Source organism: Rhinolophus hipposideros, assembly GCF_964194185.1.
Source record: "Rhinolophus hipposideros genome assembly, chromosome: 1".
In the NCBI taxonomy this organism is placed as follows: Eukaryota; Metazoa; Chordata; class Mammalia; order Chiroptera; family Rhinolophidae; genus Rhinolophus; species Rhinolophus hipposideros.
Genome location: NC_138047.1, coordinates 97,625,519 through 97,652,182, shown reverse-complemented (window position 1 = coordinate 97,652,182; position 26,664 = coordinate 97,625,519). Strand labels below are relative to the sequence as shown.

At 38.6% G+C, this 26,664-nt stretch overlaps 1 protein-coding gene across 9 annotated transcripts in view; it reads right to left on the bottom strand.

Annotated features, from left to right (window-relative positions):
* The window catches only part of KCNIP4 (potassium voltage-gated channel interacting protein 4), a 1,007,764-nt gene that overhangs the window by 192,964 nt on the left and 788,136 nt on the right, over nucleotides 1-26,664 (bottom strand). The window contains exon 1 of one of the 9 annotated variants that reach the window (XM_081048280.1): nucleotides 15,618-16,109. The exons of 6 other annotated variants lie outside the window; for them this stretch is intronic. In XM_081048280.1, coding sequence (XP_080904406.1) covers nucleotides 15,618-15,729 — 112 coding nt within the window. In that variant the 5' untranslated portion in view covers nucleotides 15,730-16,109. Of the gene's footprint in view, nucleotides 1-15,617; nucleotides 16,110-26,664 lie in introns of those variants that run through there. 2 more of the 9 variants (XM_081048278.1, XM_081048277.1) reach the window with 2 other exon arrangements.

Here is a 26,664-nt window from a genome sequence, read left to right as displayed (position 1 = left end):
ATATGCTCTTTAACTCATAAAACTAGAACTTTCTATTTGGATATTATCAATGGGTCAGTGTGAAAAAAGGCATCTCTTCCTCATCCTTTGGTTTCCATGACAACATGTCTTCTCTAAACCATCCTGGTATCATTTGACCCTCATTTCCCCCCTCCTTGTGGAGGAATGACCTATCTGATTGGTAAATTTAGGAAGAATAATGTTCCTGCTCTGCTCAGTTTCTCCATTGTGTCCTTTTGGGAGCAAACTTCCCACAGGAGCAGGATTCTTCTCTGCTCTTCCAATCATAGTCTCCCCTGGGCAGTACCACCCTTCCCAGACCATGGTCCGGGGGTGTCCAATCCTGGGTAGCATTGCTTGTGACTGAGAGCTCAAGTCTGCCTAATTCTAACACCATTGGCAGGTCCTTGTGGCTCTGACACTGGGCTACAGCCTCTGACCTGGTTTCTATCATTAACAGACCACATTTTGTCCTTCATCCCTCATTCCTTTGTCTTAGTTCTTATTAATTCAGAACAAGGTGGGGACAAAAGGGAAATCTATTTATCTGGCTTCCTTCAAAACCCTGAGAAAAAAAGGGCTATTGTCAAATATTCGTGCAGACATCAGAGTAGCAATATTGGTCATCAATGCAAACATCGAAACCAACAAGCCATGTTTGTTTCATTTCATTTAAAAAACCCAAAAAGTTTTATTTCTTTTATCATGTATTCATTCAATAAGTAAGCAGAGAGGAACGAAAAGTAAAAATTAGTACTATCCAAATCACATAGTGAAATGCTAAAAATATATAATAAAAAATGTAATAGACATGATAACATGATTTATAACTATTAATAGATGTGATAACATGATTTATAACTAACTTGAAATCTCAGCTTTCAGACATTTATTCAAATCTCTAAAGTAGCACTCAACTGACCTATTATCGGCCTGATTTAGACTCATAATAAAGTATAAGCATTTAGTTAGACTATTCTAACAGAAAATTATTGGGAAATCATTTAATGTCTGTACCTTTTGGTTTATGAGTCCATAAAATGGGGATAAAAATTTATCTCTTTTTCTGCAAAGTTGGGGCAAAAATGAAATGGGAGGACATATCATAGTGATTTATACATAATAAAATAATGTGCCATTATGAATTTTTACTGTATTTCTTTTATGAATTAATATTTCCATCATTCAGAATTTTTTTTTCACTAAGGACATCATGTAACTCTGTTATATATATTTCTTCAGATTAAACAACAGTGATTTATTAATGAAATCCTACATGTACCAGGAAAGGTGCTATATGTCCTATGGATAATAAAGAAACATTACTGTATCACTGCACTCAAGAAGCTTTTACTGAAGAGAAAAGAAGCAACAAACATGTGCTGAAAACAAAAAGTAAAAAGAGTAGACTCTTTTGTAACTACCGATTTATAAGGGCATGTAAGGTACAGTATGGGATTATAGTCAATAACATAGTAAAACTATGTATAGTGTCACATGGATACTAGACTTATTGGGGGGATCACTTCATAAATTACATAAATGTCTAACCACTACACTGTACCCCTGAAACTAATACAAAATAATATCAGATGTGAACTATAATGAAAAAAATAGTCATGGGGCTATAAAACACAACATAGAGAATACAGTCAATAGTATTGTAATGACCATGTACAGTGTCAGCTGGGTAACAGACTTATTGGGGTTATGACTTTCTGAGGTATAAAAACATCTAATTGCTATGTTGTTTTGTACACCAGGATCCGTAATTCTAAAAATGGGATTAAAAAAAGTGAGAGAATAGCAGAGTAGATTTTGTGCAGTAAAGGTCATAAGGAAAGAAGAGGTTAAAGAAATAAAAGGGGTTAGGCTTGATTTTAAAGATAGCCTAGACTTAGATGGGGGAGAGCAGGCAGGTGATTTCAAGGGAGACAAACACCTGGGCAAAATGAGACAGGAATGAGGAATGAACATAGTGTGCAGCGCTGGAGTATTTGGGCAAGTTCGTTTCCTGCCCTTGGGCTAACAGTTCACTAAGCATTGTTTTGTTTCTTCAAGGTAAACAAGGGTGCACGCTAACCTCTCAATTATGGTTTTCAGTAAGATTATCGCAAAAGTATGGTTTAAAAATTCTCTGTAGAAAAATCTCTTTGGATTGTTTTAACCAACTTTCCAGTACGTTATAGTCTTCGCACAAAAACAGGTGAATATGAATTATTATACACTACTGTAGGATTGCTGTTTACTGAGCTTTATTTATGTTACAGAACCTGTAAGTATATATATTTTGTATATATACATATATATGTATATACATATTCCTCAGACCTTAGTTCTTAGAACAACTCCATGGACGTCTATTGCAACTTTACATAGGAGAAACTTGAGCTTTAGAAAACTGAAATAATGGGTCCCAAATCACATATTTTGTAAATGGTAGTACAAGAATTCAAACCCACTTCAACTTACACTTTTTACCACTAGGCATAGTTTACTCCTGGCCACACCACCCATTGATGGGTGCCATGAAGTTACAAAACATGCCCCAGCTGGGGTTAAAATATTTCATCATCTGATATTATCATTCTTTATAATCCATAGAATCACTAGCAAAAAACAAAACAAAACAAAAAATTTGCTTTGGCAAAATTCAAAGGAGGTACACTTCAGACTAGAGTGGAGCAAGATCAATACTTTTTGACAGTAATTAACTGAGTGCTCTGGTCTTCATCCCTTTTTCTGATTATTTCCACCAGCTACTCTGGGTTAAGATTCTGTCACAAAAATTAGCCATTTTGATGCTGATTACATTTTTTTCCCTCCACAATCAGTAATGTTGTGACTATTGACCACACTTAAAGTGCTGTGTTAATACTATGGAAACAAACATTTTAGCCTTATTGCAAACATCCATTTTTCCTAGCCTTTGAAAGAAAAACAGAGTTAATATGGAATAATTGATGGTGAGACAGAATAGGGCCAAGTTCGATGTCAAGGGTCCTAATTCTCACATACAGAGCAAGACTTACTCATCATTATGCTAGAAAATGTTTGAGAAAGATTATTTTAATTACGAGGCACATTACATAAACATTCTCTAGTAGCATATGACTTAGGATCGGGGAAATATCATCTGTTTACTTTGTTTCAAGACATATCTTAAATTATTCTATTTAACCAAAGAGAAGGTGGAGAGAAGGAAATAAGAATGCAATTAAGTTTAACTTTTAACCCTCTACTTGGGATTTGCCTCTGCTCTTTTCCACCATAGTTAACTGTGTATCTAGCCATCATTCATCCATATTTAGAGGGAACATGAAAAAGCAAAGCAAGGAAAGAGTTAGTCAATTCCTATCCTATATTCTGCATATATCTGGGATTGGCCTCAGACCAATACTCTTGGTATCTCAGAATCTATAATGTGCTTGATATATCAGCAGATACTATGCAAAACATAAGCCAAGTCCAAGAGCAAAGAACATTGCTCTTGTACCATGGAAGTGCCATCAATGATAACCTTGTAATGAAATGAGTGAAAGTTCTCTAAGAGGAGGTGACTCATGGCACAGATGTCATGCTATAAGATCTTAAGCTACCCCTATCGACTGGATAAAATTCCCTCCCTTTCCAGCCTGAGAAAATTTATTTAAAGGAGCTGATAGACTTTCCTTAAACAATTATTCTAGGACTTATCTTTTTCCCTTAAAGAACAGACGTATTCAGTTCCCTATGGAATGTGATAAGGTAGGATTCGTCTTCATAAAAAAGGTCCCCACGCACTCTAGTCAGCTATTGGCAAGAATAGTTCCGATTATTGGAAAAGGTGTAATATATTTGAAATATATTAGCTAGGCAGGTCAACTCTCAACTTTACAAAGATTCTGCAACTACAGAATTTCTTTGCTGATCTTGCATTTCCCTTGAATACACCTATAAAATACTAAGCTATATGTTAGTTGTATTGTTGATGCATTGTAAAAGAGTTATACAACAATAATGAGGCACCTTGCTATTTTGAGCATTATATTTTTAGTCTAAATCATGTAAGGGAATCTGAGCTACTGGGCAAAATTTTAATGAGGTACATTTTCAAAATAGGTTTAGCTATACAACCTCTATTATCATGAAGGAATGCACTTGGCTAATTCCCTCTGTGTCTCCTTGAACATTTGCAATCACAGGAAGAAGTTAATTCTTCTTTCACTCAGGTGAAATTTACAAGCCTCTACTAATTTCTTCTTCAATGCACAGTGATATTTAGGAATTGCTGAATAGAGTGAAGACAGATGTGAGATTTGGGTATTTGTTCAGGTGCCTCAGTCTTCTAATTATTTTATCATTATCCATTTCCCTTTGTAATTTGTTTAAATTTGGAATCACATCACCAATTTATCTCATTGCTGCCAGGTCTCCTGTTTTTCAACTAGAGAGTATGTGCGACCAGGTCATTAATAACTATGAGCTTACTGACATAAAGTTACTCATGCACTTCATTCTACTCTAATGGATGTCTGAAAAAGACCCCAAGTATAATATCTTAATTTTCTTCACCTATCATAGACATTTAGAAAAAAATATCATTTATATGGAAGTTTAGAGTGGAAAACTCATGAGCTCTAATTTTTGAAGTCTATGGCTGATTGCTGTTTGGTTGGTCATAAACAAGACAAGTTATTTAGTCCTTTTGAACAAAGTTCCTCATTTATAAAAATGGATGTAGAAAATACTTATGGACTATGTGAGATGTTGTAGGACCCAATCTAGTATAAGTTACTACATAAAATATTCAGAATTAGCTTAAAGAAAATTGTTTTTGGCAGCCTGTTCACAGTGTTTGGGATTCTTTCTACCAGTAGTTATGTAAGAATTGGAAGACTGAAGTCTTCATTAGAAAACTTAAGTTACAATATGGTGTGTGCCTTGTCTTCAAAGGATACTGTTTTAAAATAACTCTATGAATTTGAAGATCTATGAAGTCAGAATTATGGTGATCTCTATCTTATGGGTGAGAAAACTGAGGTTCAGAGAGGTCTGATAATTTGCATGGGACCCACAGCCAGTATGTTTCAGGGGCAGGATTTGACCTACATCTGTCAATTTTTAAGACTCAGAAACACCTAACCTCAATGTTGTTTTACCTCCACAGCCAAGCTCTACCATTAATTCACAAAAGGACTCTGTGTAACTCATTTTTTATCATGACCTGTAATACGAGAAAGTTTGACTGGATGGGATTTCATATATTCCTACTCAAAATACCTACAAGACTTTGTCACATGAACAAAATGTACCATACTTTTACATGAGATGAACAGGGTCATGTCTCTAAAAAGAGACATTACTTTCCCTCCCTGCTATTTAAAGTCATCTAAGTACAATGCATCTGTTCATAAGGCTCACAAAACATTTATTTGCATGTGTATAGTAGTGGTTTCATGCATGACAATTTTCCTCCAAATTCCATATAATCTCAGGAATTACTTCATCTAGTGCAAGACTATGCCATGTATTCTCTTTTGATAAATAACCTGATGCCTACTAAGCACCATTTTTGATGGTTGACATGGGTGTGATGATTGATAGAAGGTTGAGACCATTTCATAAAGGGAGTGCATCCTGATTGACAAAAGAATAGAACAGGAAGAGCATACGCAAGCTACAATGTGAATTTCATGTCTGCACAAAATTAAGATTCCCAATATTAGTATAAAAGACGTTAGCAGTCCAGCCTGAAGGCATAGTTTCTTAACATTGAGCTTATCGGCATGGTCTCTAGTATCCACCCTCAAAATGTCCCCTAACAGTACACAGTGACAGTGTAATAAGACCAAACCACTGGGCACTCCTATGCTACAGTGGGGCAGATAAATTTGTGCGACCCTTTGGAAAGCAATCTGACCTTACATATATGATAAGAGACTTGAAACAGTACATTCTTTTGTTCCATGAATTCTTCTAAGACCTTATCTTAAGAACATAATTATAAATTTATGAGTAACTTCGCATAGCGATTTTATTACAGAAGTTTTCAAGTGCTGGAAAAAATGCAAACAACTTATATGTCCTAGAATTAGGAAAAGTAAATTACAGTACACAATTTATGGAATAACATAGGCATTAACATACTTATAAAGGGTCTCTATTCTAATAGAAAAAATATTTATTCTCTAATATTGAATTTAAAGTTAAATAAAATTTTGTAATATGCACAGTATTCAGTTTAAAGGAATAAAACCTATATTCCTTTAGAAACTTAAAATATTTATTTAAATAAAAATATTACCGGTGGTTATTCTTTGAATGGTGGGACTAGGGGTATTTTTGTCATGTTTCTTTCTTTTTTCATATTTATAAACTTTCCATAAAAATTGCTTATTACTTTTGCCATGTAAAACATGCCCCTTCCCAGCACCCAGTTTTGGTTTCCAATGCTATGATGATTTCACTGTCAAATTCGGTTGAATAATTTATGAACATATGTATATGAAAAGGCTGAAAAGGCTTGCAAATAGTGTTTGACTATACCTCGACCCAATGGCACTCAATGTGGGGGGAGGTGATTTTTCCTGCCCTCCTCGCCCTTGGGATATTCAGCAGCATCTAGAGACAATTTGGGCTTTCACAATTTGGGAAAAGGTCCTACTGGCATTTAGTAGGTAGAGTCCCAGGATACTTCCCAATACCCTATAATGCAACACCCACAAAAATTATTACCTAACCAAAAATGTCAATAGTGCTGAGGTTGATAACCTCTGCCCAAAAAAAAAAAAAAAAAAAAAGTTTAAAATTTATATTAAAATTCTATAGGGACTCTAAAAACTTTATTACCAGGCCCTCTGGAAAAAAATTGCCTATCCATTACCTACCCATCCATCTACTCAGAATGCACTGAAGACATGGAGATAAGTGCTCTGCCTATGTGGTGCTTGAAGTTTAGCAAAAGAGAAAGACATAGAAATCAAGGATGTAATGTAGTTTGAAGTGCTAAGATTGAGTGCTTTGGGATAACAGAAATGGGCACTTAATCTAACTCGGTGGTTCAAGGGAGGCTTTCTGGAACAGGTGGCTCCTGAACTGAGCTTAAAAGAGAAGAAAGAGTTAATCAGGTAAAGACTGATAGGGTTGGTATTTTAGAAAAATGGACATTCATAGTAAAAGCACAGGCATGAAGCATGAGGGAGCTTGGAAAGAACGGGTTTGATGGCATTGGAGCATAAAACGGGCACAAGAGAGGGTGAGGGACAGGCAGATGTCTCAGGGCCAGAGTATATTTTTCTGCTTGAGGAAGTCAAGAAATGTTTCCCAGAGAAAGAAGTATATAAACTAAGAGGTGAAGTTGGAAAAGATGTTTCCAGAAATATGAAGAGGGGAGGAACTTCTGGGAGAGAAAATAGTATATGCAAAAGAATGTTAGCTGGAGACATGAGATGCTCAGGGAATGTCAGTATAGTGTTGCTGGAACATGAAGTTGGGCAGAAGGAGAAGGAAGGAGAAATGACCAGAGATAGATTGGACAGGTGGGTACTGGTCTGACCCTCATCCTTTTATCATAGGCAAAGACAGGGAGATTTTATCCTGTAGGAGATACAGAGGAATCTTCAGTATGGGCTCAATCCTCATGTTTTAAAAGATTTCTCTTGCGACAATATGAATGGAAGAGAGTGGGTAGGGATGGGGTTAAAATAAGTCAAGTATATTGATGTAAAGGGACAATCCATCAAAGATGCAGCTGAGAAACTCACTGTTAAGTACGTATTGAGCCTCTATGACACACTATGTACTGCTCTGGATGCTGTGGAAATACAAGGAAAATTCAGTCTGTGCTAAGATAGAGTTGCCCCTTTTCTCTAGCTGAGGAGAAAATGAATTAATGCAAATAAAATGATTTGGGGAACAGAACATGAAGGTTTTTATCAGTGTTATGTTGTAAAACACACATCAGGACCTATAAGATATCACCTCCTACCAGTTAGAATGGCTATCATCAACAAAACAAATAATAACAAGTGTTGGAGAGGTTGTGGAGAAACAGAAACCCTCATACACTATTGGTGGGAATAAAGATTGGTACAGCTGCTATGGAAAGCAGTGTGGAGGTTCCTCAAAAAATTAAGAATAGGGGGTGGGCAGTTAGCTCAGTTGATTAGAGCACGGTGCTCTTAATAATAAGGTTGTCTGTTTGATCCCCACATGGGTCACTGAGCTGCGCCCTCCACAACTAGATTGAAACAACTACTTGATTTGGAGCTGATAGGTCCTGGAAAAACACACTTAAATAAATAAAATATTTTTTAAAAAATTAAGAATAGAATTACCATATGATCCAACAATCCCTCTCCTGTGTATCTACCCAAAAGATCTGACAACATTTATCTGTAAAGATATATGTGCTCCGATGTTCATTGCAGCTTTATTTACGGCCAAGACATGGAAACAACCAAAGTGTCCTTCCATAGATACTTAGATAAAGAATATCTGGAATATTATTCTACCATAAAATAAGATGAAATAGTGCCATTTGCAACAACATGGATGGATCTTGAGATTATTATGCTAAGTGAAATAAATCAGACAGAAGAAGTCAAGAACCATATAATTTCACTGATATGTGGGATATAAAGCTGAAAGCAACAAAGGAACAAAGGAAACAAACAAAGAAACGAAAACTGACAGATATAGACAATAATTTAGTGGCTACCAGAAGGTAAGGGGGGAGGGGGTGGTAGATGAGGGTGAATGGGATCAAATATATGACGATGGAAGGAGAACTGACTCTGGATGGTGGACACACAACATGATATATTGACAGATGATGTATTAGAGAATTGTACACTTGAAACCTATGTAACTTTACTAACCATTGTCACCCCAATAATCTTTACTTTAAAAAAAATCCTTAATAAGGATTTATACTCAGATCTGTCTGCTATATGGCTTATATACCTGCCCCACATCTTACTCTGCCCTCTCCGTTATCCTGCCATCCTGAGGGAGCCACCCTGGTTTATCAGCTAGGCCTTGGAATTCTCTTATCGAGTATAGACAATTTTACAGAATATCAACATCAGACAAGACCACTCTGTGCCTATGGTTGATCAAGACAAAAGCAAGACCACTCTATAATCATATCTAAGATGAGGCAAAAGCATGAACTTTGCTTAAACCATAAAAATGACCAAATATACCCCATCCTAGCTAGTGTAGGTTGCTTCCTTGCCAGTTACAGCTTTAGGCTCTGTCTAGTCTTCACTACTTATAGATAGAATTTAAGATGCCCAATGGTAGAATGTCCCTAGCTTCTTGACTTCATTCAACCCAGAGCAAAACCCCACTTCCTAAATCATAATCTCCCGACACAAGTTCAGATCCCATAAGTTCTTTCTAACCACCCATTACTGAGAGGCCTCTTGGTTCTCCACGGTGTGTGTTCTCCTTCTCTGCAAAGAGTAATGAAGCCAATTTGTTCAAACACAGGGGTGTTCCTGGTGATCTTTGGCTGAAGGTCACTGAAACGTACCATCCATCTACTCTTATCCCGCCTCCCTATTATGATTCCAGCTCTCTGCTCTCACCTGGCATGCAGGATGGGTTCCTAAAGTAAGCAAAACCAAAAAAAAGTAGTAGTCTCCAAAACAATCAGTATCAAGCACATTGCCAGGTCCAGCACAAACATTTGGTATCTTAAATGGATCAATGGAGTTTTTAGAACCAAGCTAATTATAATCAGTAACTTCATGAAACTGGTTTTCTTTTTGAAATTACAGTTTAAATTCCTATTTTGGGCCTCCAGTCTTTACCTGTCAGTCTTTTGATCTCTCAACTTATCAGATTTCAATTGTCATCATCTTCATGCAGCCTTTCCAGAAATCTTCCAATTGGGTGGACTGGTTCTTCTCTTTGAGTTTTCTACAGGCCTTGCTCCCTCTCATTAGACACTTGAGTCTCGCATTAGATATTCATGAGCTGTTGGTCTCTAACCAATCTGAAACTTCTTAAGGGCAGTAAAATGCCCTTATAGCCTTTATTTCCCTTTACATACTAGGTATTATACTTAACGCATATTTAAGGTTCTTTTTTCCAGTTATGAAATTGAAAGGGCTACTTTCCCAGCTAAATCAGAGTCCATCCAAGCTGGCCTTTTTCATCTCACTGCTGGATGTCTCATTTGAAATTATTTCCTAGGGTCATGGGGTTAAAATGAAGAGCTGTCTCAGATCTCTTTGGCGTGTGGGTATTTCTACTTTGCACGGGGATTTTGATATGAAATCTTCTTAGCAGAAAAAAAAATACAATCAGTGAATCAAGAGTTTCCAGGCTACTATGGAAACTTGAAAGAGACCTTGGAGGCCCTCAATTATGTCATTTATGTAGAAGTGCACTGGCACTATCACTAAATGGTAGTAAGTGATGCCCATGCCATACTTTTTGAGTAACTTCTATATACCAATCATTGTGCTACATAGGAGGGTTAATTATACAATCAAGGAGAAGGAATAAAAGTGTGTCAATATCCCTGTACACTTCATCTGTTGTTATTCCAGGAATTCCACGTTGTATAGCATGTCCCTGTGTGGGTATGGCATTATTTCACCCAGTGCCAGCATATATTAATAGAACTTGCACCAGCACCTTTCTGGCATAGGAATTTGATAAACTTCTCTTTATCTATTAAAAACCAGCTTAGAATTCACCTCCAGAGAGTCATCTCTGATCACTTCTATCTCTTCCACTTGCATTTAATTGCTTTTCATTTTTCTTTTATATGTTGGACTCACTTGTATTGATCTATCTACCATAATGTATTGTCTTTGTTTACATTCCCCATCTCCTTATACAACTGAGAGTTCCTTGAGAGCAGTGATTATCTTTAATTCATCTTTGTATTCTGGACCTAGCGGACTGCCCAGTATATTTTAGATAAGGAAAAACTATTTTGAAATGCCAGCCATTGCTGAAACACAAATAGCAAAGCACTGGTAGTTATCGAAGCTGGATGATGTGTATATGGAAGTTTGTTATGCTATCCTCTATACTTTGTGTGCCTAAAATTTTCCAAAACAAAAATTTCAGAATTATTGAAGATCTTGCAAGTTGTGAGATCTATGAGAATTTTAAAGTTCCCATCAGAAAGAGAGCTCCTATATTTATAGCTATAACCTCTGTGTGCCCCACAATTCTTTCTTTTCTCATGAGAAATGTATTTAAAGCCAAACAATGTTGCCCTGAAATAAAATACAATTATGCCATTTTAGAACACATACAGACCAACAGTATTATACTGAGTATGAATTTCTGGAAAAACTGCAAATTGACCGTTCCTACTAAGTGTTTTATTGAGGATGGCAATCTATAGATTTTTGGTCTTGTCTCTTACCTGAATTCTTCCAGAAGCATAACTGGAACCTCTACTTCCACTCCCTTGCCTCTGAACTCATCTTCCCCTACTCCCAGGTTGATCCACCTAAAACACTAGTCTGCCACATTGCCCATTGTTTTCCCCAAAGCTTAAGAGTCTGAGTCAAGGGCTCTTCACTGGTCAGAGAATAAGTGGGCACTCTCAGCATCTGCATCCCAAGTGACCGCGCCGGCCATATTACCCATTTTAACAATCTCATTCCCATGTGCTACGACCCACTGCCCTTATCCATGAAAGCCACCTCCTGCCAGTGATTGGCATCACAACTCAAGTTCTTTGCTCAGTCTGGAATGTTCTTCCCTCATTCTCCAATTTGTGAAATCCTTCTCATACTGCAAAGTCCTGTACAATTTTTTTCTTTTTCTCCATGAAGCCTTCCCTTGAGCACTTCCCACAAGTCACCTCTCCATCTGTGCTTCTACAGGCCATTTCTTGAGCTTATACTCAGCACTTATTTCTTCTGTCTTATTTGGCAATTAGTTTTCCTTAACTAGAATGGAAGCTTACTGAGGATACAATCCTTTAATGTTCACCTTGCACTTTCCTTACTCAATGCCTAACAGAGAACCCTGCACACATTTATAATTCAATAAGACATATATTACATGCTAAACTATGCAATAATGAGATTACTCTTGTGTGTATTCTTCCTTGTTCCCCTTATGAATAAGTGGATATGAATAAAACCTCTAATCATTATATTAAAATCCCATTAGTCACTTTAATCTTTTTTATAAATTGCTTTTGCTTCTTAAACCTTGATTTTCAGCTGAAAGAGAATTATTGTTTAAATAGGGCTTTATCAAAATTGAAATCTAATTTAGGTGGGTCCAGAAATGTTTCTCTTAACTCTTTTCTATCCATAGCTAACTCTCACTAGCCATTGTAGATGATAATACCAAGGTAATAGTGTCTTATCACAATACTCACATAGACTGTCTCATTCAAATAGACTCAGAAGTACTTTCTAAGCTAATCTCTGCACAAAGTCACACTGGAGAAAATACTCCACAGTGGTACCAGCGAAAAATCATTGATTCCTGAGAACAGTATACAAGTTCAATGTTGCCCAAAAGAAGCTCAAGTTTCTGCTCTGGGCCTCATCACTTGTCCACCAAAAAGAGTGGCCAATTTCTTGGCCTGATTCTGGGCCATACTTTCTAGGTAGTGTAGTGTCAGTGACAAGTTTAACAATCTACATTGGGATGGCCCTTATTGCTCGTTTGATCATTTGAAGGTAGAAAGACCTGAAAGACCTGATCATCTAATATTTTGCGGCTTGCTCTCTAGCTGCGTCTTTTCTTGTTTCTGCACTTGGCTGGTGATCAAAGAGTCTAAGTTTTGTTTCTGCTTGGACAATGTCACAGTCTAAGAAAACACAGACAGCGGCCTAGGCCAGAATTCTCATGATCTTATCGGTCTCATTGTTGCACTCCACTAGCACTGGTCATTCGTCACCTTTAAATATGAACTACACATGATCCAAATTCAGAGCCCCTTAGAGGGAAAGGGGCTCAGGAGACCACGTGGTTTGCTTTGGGTCTAATTCTACCTCTAATCTCTGATGAAGTCATAGATGATGACTTTATAGGTGATCAGGCTTAGCTTGCTTACATGCCACTCTTGGGGTCCACACTTGGGCTAGGGTCAAAGACTCGTAGAGATTATTAAGAGGTAGCTATCATGTGATCTTGTTTCCTATGAAAATATTTATTTTAGCTATCTCACAGGGTGCGAGTGGACAGCTTAGGAATTCAGGAATTCGCTAAATTTTCTGTGTATGTTCTCATGAATTCTCTTTCCCAGTATTAGGGAAGAGGGATAAATGAAAAGTGTGTTGCAGTACGAAAAAGCAGTACATAGGGTTTAGTACCCTGGGTTTTGGTCCTTTCTCTGCTCCCAGTTAGTTTGATTCTGATAAATCAGTTGACGTGTCTGGGTTGCAATAATCTGCTGTGGAAAATGAGAAAGTTGTACTGGACCCGCATTTTCTAACATGTACTTCAGAATAGAAAACACTCATCTATCAAGTAAATAGGGGTTATAACTCAAGTATGATAGTAACCTGCATCCTTGATTTTAGCTTACACATTGAGCCCTACATTTGCTCAGCTTGCTGGACATTTTGCATAATACTTATAAATACGTAGATACTTCTACACATACATGTGTATAGAAATATAGATTTGTATATGAATATGGATACTACTTTGATAGGAATCTGAATATCCATCCCAAGAAAGATGTTTCAGACTAGCTCACAAATCTGTGACACTAGTTGGGGATGTCAGGTTTATAATTCAATTTTTCATATTGTTGAAACTCAAATTTGAAGTTTTCATGTGAAAACCTTCAACTTTAAGTGACATAAAACAGAACTTAAAGAACAAACGCTGAGTCGATGGCAGCCAGGGATATGAAACTTGGGACCTTTGACTTTAAATTCCTACATTCTCAACATTGGCAGGAAAAGAACTTTGTGCTATCCCATAGTACTCTGACCGTGAACTTCCTCAAATACCTCTGTGAGGATTCTCCTTTAGAGACCTCTTCCTCTAGCTCTGACTCCAAGCCACCTGGAGTATAGTACACTAAACTTGGGGACCATGACTCAAGCGAGATCAGAGGACAAAACTGACATGGTGACAAAAGGAAACAGAAGCAAATTATTCCAAGCAGAGTAATTGAAATGATCACATGTGTATTTTATTATGATACCCGCCGACATTAGTGCACTGAGGCAAAAATCTTAAAATAATGCAGATTGTTGTGTGAAACTTGGAGAAGTTTGCCAGGCATTGCACTGCTTCCAGGTATTACATCAAGTTACTGTGCCATTTGAGAAAAGGAAGAAACTAACTCCTGAGGTTTCATTTAATCCCATTACAATATTATTTGCATGTGTGCCTCAACAGAATTTGTCAGAGATTGAGAATATTTAAAAGAAGGTATGAAAATTACATAAGAACTTACGTTCTTTTACTGATCTAAAGAGTTAGAACCTAATGAACCCACTTCCTAGGAAAAAAGGACTTTATGAAGATAAGATACACAGATCACTGTTATAATATTACCAGAAACAACCTATACACCGGATATAGTTTGGGATGATGTCATCTTAGCTAGCAGGTCTTAGCTCCTGTAGTTAGTTATAAAGATTATAGCACGGGCAGGCTTAAATATTTCCATAAACTTCCAAAATACACACAACATGAGAAGTGAATATTCACAAATAACTTGGCAATAAAAGATCATATTGTTATCCGGAAGGAATATTAGTAAGTGTCTCAAGAACTCCATTCTTTCACTTGAGGAGAAAGGAGAGTTTGGATATAAAATTGACACCAAATGATAGAAACTGAAATGATTCAAAGTATGTTTTTTCAGTAGAAAAATTATTTCATGAAAAATATATGTGTGTGTGTATACAACACATGTTCAAATTGTTAAAGCAAAGTAATCAATGTGTTTTTTTTGTTTTTTTTTTTTTACTCTCTCAGCTTCAAATAAATTTACATTTGGTGAATCAAACATTTATTGGTAGCGACAATGCTGTCCAATGTGTATTTGCTTTCATTTAAGAGACAAATGAGCAAACTGGCTCACTGGGAAATGTAAAAGAAACACTTTTGCAAATTAAGTGTCCAAAACAGTTTTCTAACCATCCAGTAACTCATTTTTAAGCCAAAAGCTTACCTATTTTCTATCATAATAAACAACCCAGCTCCACCCCCACCTCCTGACTAATAAAGCACATGCAGATATTTCCCTCACAAATCAGGATACTTCTCCAGGGGATGGAATTTCTGATGACATTAAGGTGTGGGGGTAGCCAACATGAGCTTGACAGCCAAAAAAAAAAGAGAGAAGAAAGAAAAAAAGAAAAAACAATACAACGCTGTATTATCACCCCACATGAGAGAGTCCTAATTCCCACCTTGGAAACATACGTAACCCACACTATTACCCTCCACTCAAATAGATTTCAAATAGAAAGATAATGGTACAATACCCCCTCCCTCCCAATGTCACATATCTGGGTGAACAGAAATGCACTGTCCAGCGCTAGGCTGCTCCATGGCAAGCATGCATATTTTACAACTTTTACTTTGGGTACTAAACCTCCACTTCCGCAGCATCTGCGTCCAGTTCTGAAGCAGCCCTGACCCCAGGCACAGACTGGGAGCGACCACTTTACCTTGCGAAAAATCAATCAGTCCCAGCAAGTGAAGCAGCTTCAGAGACGCACATATAATCACAACAATGCCCACTGTTTGCAGTCCTTCTGACTCCCACTCCAGAGTCAACATCCTTCAAGCTGTCAGAGCATCCCAGCCTCCGGACCCCTTTGGAGCGGAGGGAGTTAATGAGAGAATCCAAGCACTATCTGTCTTGGAACAAAGACTTCTGAGGGGGGCAAGTGAGCAGCTCCTCGCAGAAACGCCACCGGGCCAGGCAGCCGCCCCCCAGGGTGAGGACTGACCTGGGCTGAAGTCCAGCCTCTCATGCTGCTGCTAGCATTTGCCTGAGGGGGTCCCCCAACCACGGCGTGCCAGCCTCAGGACTCTGAGCTGCAGCCAGCAAGTACTTGGACTTCAGAGCTGCGAAAGCAACCTCTGTTGGAGAACTGGGGACTTTGCTGTGTTGTCCGTGGAGAGAAGGGACATTCCCAGGAAACTTGCCCTGGAGAGCATGGGCGGGTACTCCTGCGCTGACAGTGCAGTGAGGGGCTGGGCAGGGCTGTCTTGCGAGCTAGTTTGCTGCCTGGGAAGCTTGCGAATGGCCCTTTTTTGCCATAGCAGCTGCTCTCTCTTTCCAGAGCTTGCTCCGCGAGCGAGCTCACCCCCCTCGTGGGATGCCAGGAAACAAATCAGTTTTCGTGGCTGGTACCTACAGCCCTTTTCAGAAAGCCCCACGTGGATGCCTGTGGGCAGCTTTTTTAGGAGAAAAGTGCAGGAGCAAAAGATCCATGATTCAGTCAGTGGCTTCCAGGAACAAGAGCCTCCAAGCTGCCTTCCCCTGCCACTCTACTGGTCCTCGCTAACACGTAGGGAGCATTAGTAGGGAGACTGATTTTGTCTTTATATTTATAGATATGCATGGATGGAGGGTGAGGCAGAACCAAATGTTGTAAGAACACTGATGTTCAGTAACTGCCCCCTGGAGGGTGAGTGCCACCATCATCTTTTAAAGTCTTGCTTCATTCAGTCTGTCTCCAAAGCAAAGTTTCACAAACTTCCCTGACGATAAAGTCACTTGGCGTGCTTGTTAAAACTCTCTTAGCGTCTGATTCAAAGGAGCCTGGAGTTTATGTTCCTAAACAAAAAACTAGGTGACAATTATCATCAGGGAGGTGTGGGTTGCGCTGTCTCAAAAGATCTCCTGGCATATTTGATTCCAAACCAGGCCAGCAGCTTAGCCGTGGACTCTGGGCTCTTCATGACTTTGCCAGTTATCTCTACTCTGCTGAAGCCCAGCCCCATCGTGGTGCCGAAGAGAATCAAATGGCACCCTGTCTGGGAAGGATCTCTAGCCCCTGGAACACACTGACATATAAGGGCTTATGAGTGATATCTTAGAGAGTGGGAGGGTGGTGGCATTTTCTGGTTCTTCCACTTCTGTGCTGTGTCTTTTTCTGCAAGACACTTAACCTCTCTGAAAACAGTTTCTATTGTGTGACATTGCAGTTATGATACTTTAATGTTTTTATTTAAAGTTCTCCATTTAAAGGGAATTGTGGTCATAATAATAGTTAACCTTTAATGAGCACTGATCAGGTGCTTATCAATATTAGAGTGATTTACCAACAATAACTCATCCCCACAGCTCTGTGTGGTATGTACTATGACCGTCTTTATTTTGTACGTGAGGAAACTGAAGCATAAAGAGTTTAACTTATTTTCCAAAGCTGTGGACACAGCGCTTGATAGAAAATAGGCGCTAATTATTCATTCAGTTATTCATTAACATTTATTAAGCCGCTAGTATGAGCTATGGTATGTGAAGGATGGTAAATAATATCCAAACCTATCCTTTGGTCACTTATAGGTTAATAGGGGTAATGGCATGAAACTGAAGGTGATCAATGCACCAGCCCTTGAATAGATATCTTTACCGGGTACATTGGGAGCACAGGAGAGAGAGTCAGCTCCACCTGGGGAAATGTGGGTGATGTTACAGGACAGAGACTTCAGAGGAGGTAGCCATCGGTAATGGTAGCTTTCATCATTAGAAGTAGGATATCATACACAAGCTCTGGGGTAGGTAGACCTGGGTTAAATCCTGGTTCTGTCACTTGTTCCTGTGTGATCTTGGGAAAACAGCTCCATCTCTGTCTCAGTTTTCTAAGTTCAAGTTGAGAATGTGACTGCGTCCTTCTCATGGTTAAGGTGAGAGTTAACTGAGACATGGAGAGCTGAGCAGGGGAACACCAGCCCCTGCTCAACACCTGGTAGTTGTGGGATTATGACAGAACTGCCAGCTCTTTAGAGGCTTTGCCAGGCTGAGATGGATGAAGTGACTTTGCTCTTCCCTGGTCCTGACACTCCTCCCTGCTCCTAGTCTAGTTTTAATCTCTTGCCCATGAAGACCTCCTAATCAACCCAGCCCACAGGGCTATTTGTCTTCTCTGGGCACCAGGAACGTTCTGAGAACACCAACTTGGCTTTTATAATGGTGCTTTTCGTTTTGGATAATATGTTTATGGGAGGTATCTTTCTATCAATCTGCCCAACCACCTGTCCATCTAAATGTGTTGTTTTCAGTTGTGTCAGCAAACCAGTGAAGGGGAAACAATTCTCGGTAGCTGATGGGAAAATAAACGTTTTCAGTAACCATTCTCTGAAATTTCTGCCAACATATAGCTATAAGAAGTCAATAGTTAAAAAGAAAATAAATTACACAGATTATTTAGGTTAAGTCAACTATAACTGTCTCTGTTAATCCTATATGATACCATATCAGACTTGCAAAAACACTAAGGTATAGAGAGAGTAAGAGACTTTGACCAAGGTCAGACAGCTAAAAATGTAATAGACCCAGAATTCAAACATTCCTTTGTTGACTCCCAAATTCATCCTTCTTCTCCCTTAACACCCTTCAGCAGATTTCAGGAAATATTTGTCAATTGATCTCTTGATTTACAGAGTTAGCCAAAGTGTTTTAAAATTGCCACACTCATTTTCCAGGAAAGAAATCCCAACTATTCTTGAAATTCACATGAAGCCCCACAGATATGATTTTGTTCATTCTAGGCAGGACTTCCCTTCAGGACAATGGCATTGATTTAGAATTCACCAGCTGAGAATCTTGGTGGCCCAGCCTTCCATTATTATTATTATTATTATTATTATTATTATTATTATTATTTTAAAAGTTTATTGGGGTGACAATTGTTAGTAAAGCTACATAGGTTTCAGTTGTACAATTCTGCAATACACCATCTGTATATCACAGTGTGTGTTCACCACCCCAGAGTCAGTTCTCCTTTCATCACTATATGATTGATCCCTTTTACCTTCATCTACCATCCCCATCCCTCCACCCCGACCCCCTAACCCCCCCCCCCCACTTTCTTTTGTCATTCCCAGGATCACACCTTTCTTTACAACATAAGGGATGTCCAGCAAAGTTTTGTCTTTCATACCAAAGGAAGGAATACCAAAGAGGTAACATTGCCCACCAATTTACTCTAAGCCAGGCACTATACTGTACACTTTACATGTATAAATTTATTTAATCTTATCCCAACCCAGTTAGGTATTATTAACTCTATTTCAAAGAAAAATAAAAACAAAGAGTCATGGAGACTGTTACTTTCACAGTCACCTTCAATAAGGGGCACAACCGGGATTTGTATCTGTTAACATTTATGGAGAAATTATAAGTGTCTGACACTATTCTAAAATTTGTCCACACATTAACTAATAAAGTTAAGAAAAAAGAGTTAAAGTTAGATAGATTCGCCTACCTATATGTTATCTCTCCAAAAATATAGCTAGAATGACAATGCATATAGAAACTAGTTAAGTTTAAATTCAAGAGTGTTTATATTTGTATAAACCTTTAGAAGTCATTTAAAGTTCAAATAATCCAATTGTTTTGTTTTACAGTTCCTCAAAAGTGAGGTGCAGAGAATTGACTTATTCAAGTCAAAGGATTTGGGAAGTAAAAAAGTTGATTTGAATCCCCTAGCTCTTCATGATTCCTGATTTGTTAACAACAGAGAAATCAAGATGTAAACTAAGAAGTTAAAAAAGTTAAGGTCCAAAAGAAATATTTTCTACTCTCAGTCAATTGGAGTTAAGAGCAGCAAGACATCAATGTGGTTGGCATCATCTAGAAGGTTCCATTGAAAAGCCCAATCTACTTTTTTTTTTTAAATAACTGAGGAGATACAGAGCAATACGAGGATAAGGTTGGTGTATGACCTTTAGCGTCTCTTCTAAGTTTAGGATTTCCTTACCCTTTGGTGCCATCTAGTCTACCCCCAACCCTTACTTCTTCCCTAAAATATATCACATCTTGGGGTTTCTTGCTTACTTGGAAAGATCCCTGAATGTACTCCAGACAAGCTTTCCACTCAAACGTGACAGAACTGAAACAATCTCACTTTGCTTCAGGGCTCATTCTGAAAGATTCGTAAAAGCATCTAGAATGGATTTCTTTAAAATATATACAGTACTTGGTTGTCCATTAAACAATTCAGCATCCAGCTTTCTGTTTTGAGTGTCCTATTGAATCCATAATGTGATGGTGACGGTGGGGGAATACCTTCCACTTTAAGAAACTTCCAGCAATATTGCACTAAGCTATCTTGAATAGAGTTCTCACGTATTTTGTGATCAAAGCATGTGAAGTACATAATCTTAATATAAACAAAGTAGCAGATTATTTGGAAATGCAACTAGAAAATGATCATAAGAATATAACATTTACCTATAACTTATGACTTTTTTTTTGCCAGCTCTAATTTTTTTTTCCATCTGGCCTTTCTGGCCTAAACTGAGTGGGTTCTCAGGTTCAACAATTCAATATGACAGATAACTTTAGCTCTCATGTCACAATCCTTTTCATGTGCCCGCTTTATAATATATATATATATATATATATATATATATATATATATATATATATATATATATCTGTTACGTACTACGAAAATGAGCTGACTTTAGGGCAGTGATTATGAAGAATAATAAAAACGATCACCCTTTTCCTTATTATATTATAATTAGGATCACAAAAATTTTAAGCCCCTACTATGTGATAGACAGTGTATTGTGTGCATTGCATAAATGATCTCATTGAATCATCAGAACATCTTGATAGACTAGGTTAGGTGATATTATTAACCTCCTTTTGCAGATGAGGACACTGAAATGTATATCTTAAGTAACTTGCCCCAAACTGTGAAAGGGATCAGAATATCCCACTCCAAAATATGCCATTTTGGCATAAGGACTGTTCTGAGCTAAAAGTAATTGAGAATCAGCAGCTGCAAGAAGAGTTCTCTGCTCTCCTCTTATCTACCAAAAAGCAGCACATTTCCCTTTTTGAACCTGCCCTACCCCCCACACCCCTGAGCTAGAAATCAGAGAGTAACTCTTATCATCAGAGACAGAGAGCCAGCACCAAGATAAGTCTGCATAAACAACCCTAAGTAAAATAAGCTTTATCTTCTATTAGTTTTCCCCATATATTACCTAGTCACTTCCCTGTAATTTATCATCCCTTGAAATTCAAACTTTTTTCTTTTGTTAAAATGGTATATAAGCCCCAGCACCTGCTTCTTTGCGTTTCACTCATTTCTCTGAACTGTCATGCACGTAAATGTTAATAAAAATGGTTATGCCTTTTCTCCTGTTAATCTGTCTTTTGCTAGTCTAATTTGGAGGCCTCCAAGCACTGAACATAAAAGGGTAGAGGAAAAGATTTCGTCCTCCACTGTTACATGCCAGAAGGCAAGGAGTTGGGATTTTACCTCAACAATTCTCACTCAAGAGCCAGTGGCCTTACACCCCTGGGAAGGCATATATATAAATATCAGTATTTTTGTTTTGTCTTATTTTTATTGTAGCCTCATTAAATAAAGAGAATCACATTTTAAAGTGCAAATAGAATCCAGAAGGTAGAATGGAGTGTGGCCTTCACCTCACTGAAATGTACATGTTTAATACCAAGTTCTTTCCTGGGAACGAGGTTGAAGAGGAACAGAAAGAGAAATGAGATAAGGGGAGGGGCTCAGGAGAGTAGAGGAGTTAGGAGGAAAGTTGAAGGCGGAAGAAAAGAGGGAGGGAGAAATGAGAGAGAGAGACGAGACAAGGAATCGTCCATGTCAGACATAAGCTGAATTTGGTCTGTTTTCTGCTTGTGGGATTCTTAGGAGACTTCCAGGGAGACAAGATGTAAAATAGGAATTAAAAATGCTATAGGAAAGGGACAAACAAAGGGTTATTTCTCTGGAAATATGTCCTATTTCCCTGGTCCATCCATGTCGGGGGCCCTTTTAACGAGACACAGAGTCGCTCTTCAGTTTTATGACCTTGGGAATAGAGCAGGTGGTTTTAAAAGTGTGCCGAATAGCATTTCCATGGATGTTACACTAGCTATAGCTGGGCTTGGGGCCCTGCCCTCAGTGTTTGTTTCTGGGCCCAGTGGTGATGCCTTCCTGTTCACGTGGGCAGGGTCCTGCTGCCATGGATTTATCACTCCACCAGCTTGGGTCTCTCAGTTCTTAGGCGCAAAGTTCACGTAGGTGACTTGGATGTTCTCAGAGCATTGGCTCATTTCACGTCCCATAGCAGAACTCTGGGGAAGAGAGCCCAAGGAGTCTAGATTTAAATTCATTCTAATCTCTAATGACTTTGAATGATTTTTCTGGGTCATGTTGTGCATAAAGAGTCATACTGACTATATGGAAAGACTGTTTGTAGGGTTCTCAAGATCATTCTCTGAGAACAGGTCCAAAGCCACCTTGTTCATTCTTCCTTTCTTCATTTTTCTTCTCTCCCTCCCTCCCTCCTTTGCTCGTTCCTTCTCTCTTTCTTTCTCAATCTCTCTCTTTCTCTCTCTCTCCTCCCTTAATCCTTTCTCAGGCACCAGATTCCAGAATTTGTTTTTGTAAAGCTTAAATGATCCTTGATTTAAATACCACACACACACACACACACACACACACACACACACACACACACACATTTATCACTGGGATCATTTCTTCCATTTCCAAACCAGAGGACAGGAGAGCTGGAAAGTGAATAATTTTTCTTCCTAGAATTACGTGTTCCTAGAACTTACGGTCGGTCAGCATTTTAGTTTGACTGACTACTGTGGGAGATTACATGTCTTCTATCATTATACTCCTATTATTGCAGTGCCAAAATCAGTTTGTATTGGTTTCTTATTGCTGCTGTAACAAATCACCACAAAGCTGATGCTTAAAACAACAGAATGTATTATCTTACAGCTCTGGAGAAATGCTTCTCGTCGGGCTAAAATCAAGGTGTCCGCAGGGCTGTGTTCCTTTAGGAGGCTTGTTTCCTTGCCTTTTCTAGGTTCCAGAACCTGCCCGTATTCCTTGACTAGTGGCCACCTCCATCTTCAATGCCAGCAGTGGCCAGTTGAGTCTTTCTCAGGCAGCATCATTCTGAACCTACCTCTTCTACCATTCTCCTTCACTTCTCCTGGTGATTACATCTGGTCTGCCAGGATAATAATCCAGGATAATCTTCCTATTTTAAGGTCAGCTGATTGGCAACATTAATTACATCTGCAATGTTAATCACTCTTTCCACATCACCTAGCGTTTCCACTGGCTCTGGGGATTAGGATATAGAAGTCTTGGCAAGGGGCATTATTCTGCAAACCATGCAGTTGTAATATATGATTTGCTTTTAACAGTAAACACTCCTTTAAATAAGAAAAGCTAACCCTAATCTGAAACCCACAAAGATAGAATGTACTTCATCCGGAGCAAGCCACTTGAGATATATGTTTGCATGAGTGAGCGTGTGTGTGTGTGTGTGTGTGTGTGTGTGTGTGTGTGTGTGTACCTTGTTTTGGAGAAGGGAAGGGCAACTTTAATTAGCCTTCTTATCGCTGAACTTCCAATGTTCACTAAGAATGCTGAAGAGAGTACATTTTAAAATATACAAAAGGAACATCAAACAATTCAGAAGATACAGGCTAATGAGCAGATTGAGGAACGCTCTACTTTCATTTTAGTGGTCAGAAGCAATTAGGTACGGAGAAGGGATTCCCTGTGAATCCAGGACTAAATTAGGAGTTACAGGAGATACAATCCTGGAGTCGACAGACCCGGGATAATGTTCCTCTTTACAGAATTTCCGGGAGGATCACACGAGATAATGGAAGGGGAGGTGCTTCATCAGCTGTGGAAGGGCACTCACCTGGCATGCTCCAATTAACTGGCCCGGGCATCCTTGGGATGGATAAGACTAGAAATGAACTGAGATCTTTAGCTACTAAGGTTTTCATTTTTTACTTCAAGTAGTCAATCCTCCGAACATGAGAAAGTCACAGACCATGGCTTTCAGAAAGACTGTTCAGGGCAGTAACAAACCTGTGGTAAATGAGGGGCTTTCTCCTTTGGAGATTCATAAGCTGTTTTCTCCAAACAACACTGTTTAAATGGACTGGTGTCTTATGCACGAGTTAAAAATCAACACTAACACTTCCCAAGTATCTATGTTTATCCAGGATTTTGTTGTAATTTAATGTGTATTTGCCCTTTCACTGGCTGTCTCATTTATATATTTGTTTTAAATGAGGAAATTGAGGTTATGAGGGTTTGCCTTATCCAAGGTCGAGAACAGCAGCAAAACTGGGATTTAAAACCAAGTGTTCTGGCTCCATATCCAGCTTGTTTTTCTTCTCTGAAACTTACAGAATGGTTTGTGTCTGGTGCTGTGGTAAGTGCTTTATATCAGTGATTTATAAAATGAAGATAGTAAAAGCGTGTACCTCCCAGCATTGTCAGGAGCAATAAATGGGTTAGTACAGAGTACAGCTAAAGCATTTAGGGCATGGCAGAGCACAAAATGAGTCCTCTGGTTGCGGGAGTAATTATTATTATTTCTTCACAAGCCGTCTCCGAAGTACCTCTGTTACTATACCCATTTGACAAATAAGAAACTGCAGTTCAAAATGGTTAAGACACTTAACTACTTTTCATGCTATGTGACCAAGCAAGCCAGGAGAACCTGCCCTTGTTCACACTTTCAGCCTCCCACTGCCTTGCAGGGCTCGCTTCTTTGAAACACAACCATTCTTAGTCACTCAGTTAGTCCTGGGAGTCCAACCGAGGCAGAGCCTAAACTAACTGAACTGTGAAATTGTTCAATCTATCTGGAAAGATCCTTAGATTTCAGATGCTGCAGCTCAGTAATCGTTTCTTTAACTGAGCGGGGGAGAGGGATGGTAGATGAGGGTAAATGGAATCAAATATATGGTGATGAAAGGAGAACTGACACTGCCTGGTAAACATACAGTGTGATATATAGATGAAGTATTAATATTACAGAATTGTACCCCTGAAACCTATATACCTTTAGTAACTATCGTCACCCCAATAAAATTTAATTAAAAAATAATAATAGTAACTGAGGACTTTGACCTTCATGTTATCTCCTTCTCATTTCATTTGTGCATTTCTTCATTCTTTCTTCAAAAAAGTTGACACCGCTTATTTGCCATGCAAAAAATGTGCAAGGATTCTGAGGGATGTACATCATGAGGAATCTTACAGTGCAGGAAGGGAGACAAAGAATTCACATACATCGCTAAATCCAAGGAAGAATGTAAGCGTCCTTGGAAAAGTGTATTTGAAGTGCAGTGGGAACTCAGAGGAGAGAGGGGAGCAGGGAAGTAGCAGGGCTGTGGTCCATCAGGAATGATCTATGGAGTTTGTGTTTGACCAAGAATAGTGGTCCAATCATTGCTTCAGCAAGTCAATCAACATCTATTGTATGTCTACTATGTGTTGAAATATGCGAGACCCCTCAATGCAATCCAATCAGCAAATCCTGTTGACTCCTCCTTGAAAATACCCTCTCTCTAATTCTCGCTTACTCTGCTTCCATAGCTTTAGAAGCAAGCTACCATGTGACACACACCCCTCTGATTTCCTGCTTTTGCTCTCACACCTCTGCAGTCTTTTTTTTTACAGAGCATTAATCTTTATATTAAGTTTAAATGAATTTATATTAATCTTTATAGATTAAAAATTATGTTTTTCATATAACTTCCCTGCTTTATGCGCTTCCAGTAGCTGTTGATTACATTGGGGATAACATTTAAACTCTTCACCACGTCTTGGCCTTTCTTTGATCTCAGCTGCGATCATTTTCATCCTCCAATCCTCCTGCACTAACCTCTAAAGCCACAGTTCTATCCTCACTCCGTTTTTCAATTCTTTGAATGAACCAAGATTATTCCTGTCTAAAGTCTTTGGGCTTCTTGATCTGTCTCTGTGGAATGCTCTTTCCTTCAAGGATGTTTCCCTCTTATTTCTGGCTCTTTCTCATCCCTGGATTTTAGACTGAAATGCTGTCTTCTCAGAGAGGGCTTCCTTGATTACCCCATCAAAAATATTCCATGTCTCCTGTCACTATTGCCCATTAGTCTACAAAGTTGATGTGCTTTATTTTCTCCGCAGCACTCACTACTCTCCCTGAACTTATTTTTCTTTATGTGTTTGTTAGTCCATTCATGTCTTATCTCTTCTACTTATATACAATATTGCCAGTAAGGCCTGTTACTAATCTTATTTGTCACATTATCTCTAGCATTTAGAATGGTGCTTGGTAATTACAGGCTTTTCATAACTACTTGTTGAATGAATGAATAAGTGAATGAATGAATGGCACATGACAGGGTTCTTTCCTCACACAGGCATTTGGAATCACATGAATTGCCTCAGCAATGGTCATAATCAGAGATTAGCAAGTAACTTCAACCTCTAGTACAGTGAGAATTCATCAGACTGGGAATTGGGGCAGGCAGACTACGAAGAGTCACAGGTATTCATTCACCCATAAGATAGTTGAATGATGAGGATCTAATAAATGTTTCCGGGCAGTGCAGTGACATGATCATAGTATCCTGTTTGCTTGATCTGGTCACAATAAAAGCAAAAGCACAGTAATGAAAGAAAAGAGAAAAGAAACCACAGACAGGAGGACGAGTGAGTAGGCTACTGCAAGGTCTAAACAAGAGGTCATATC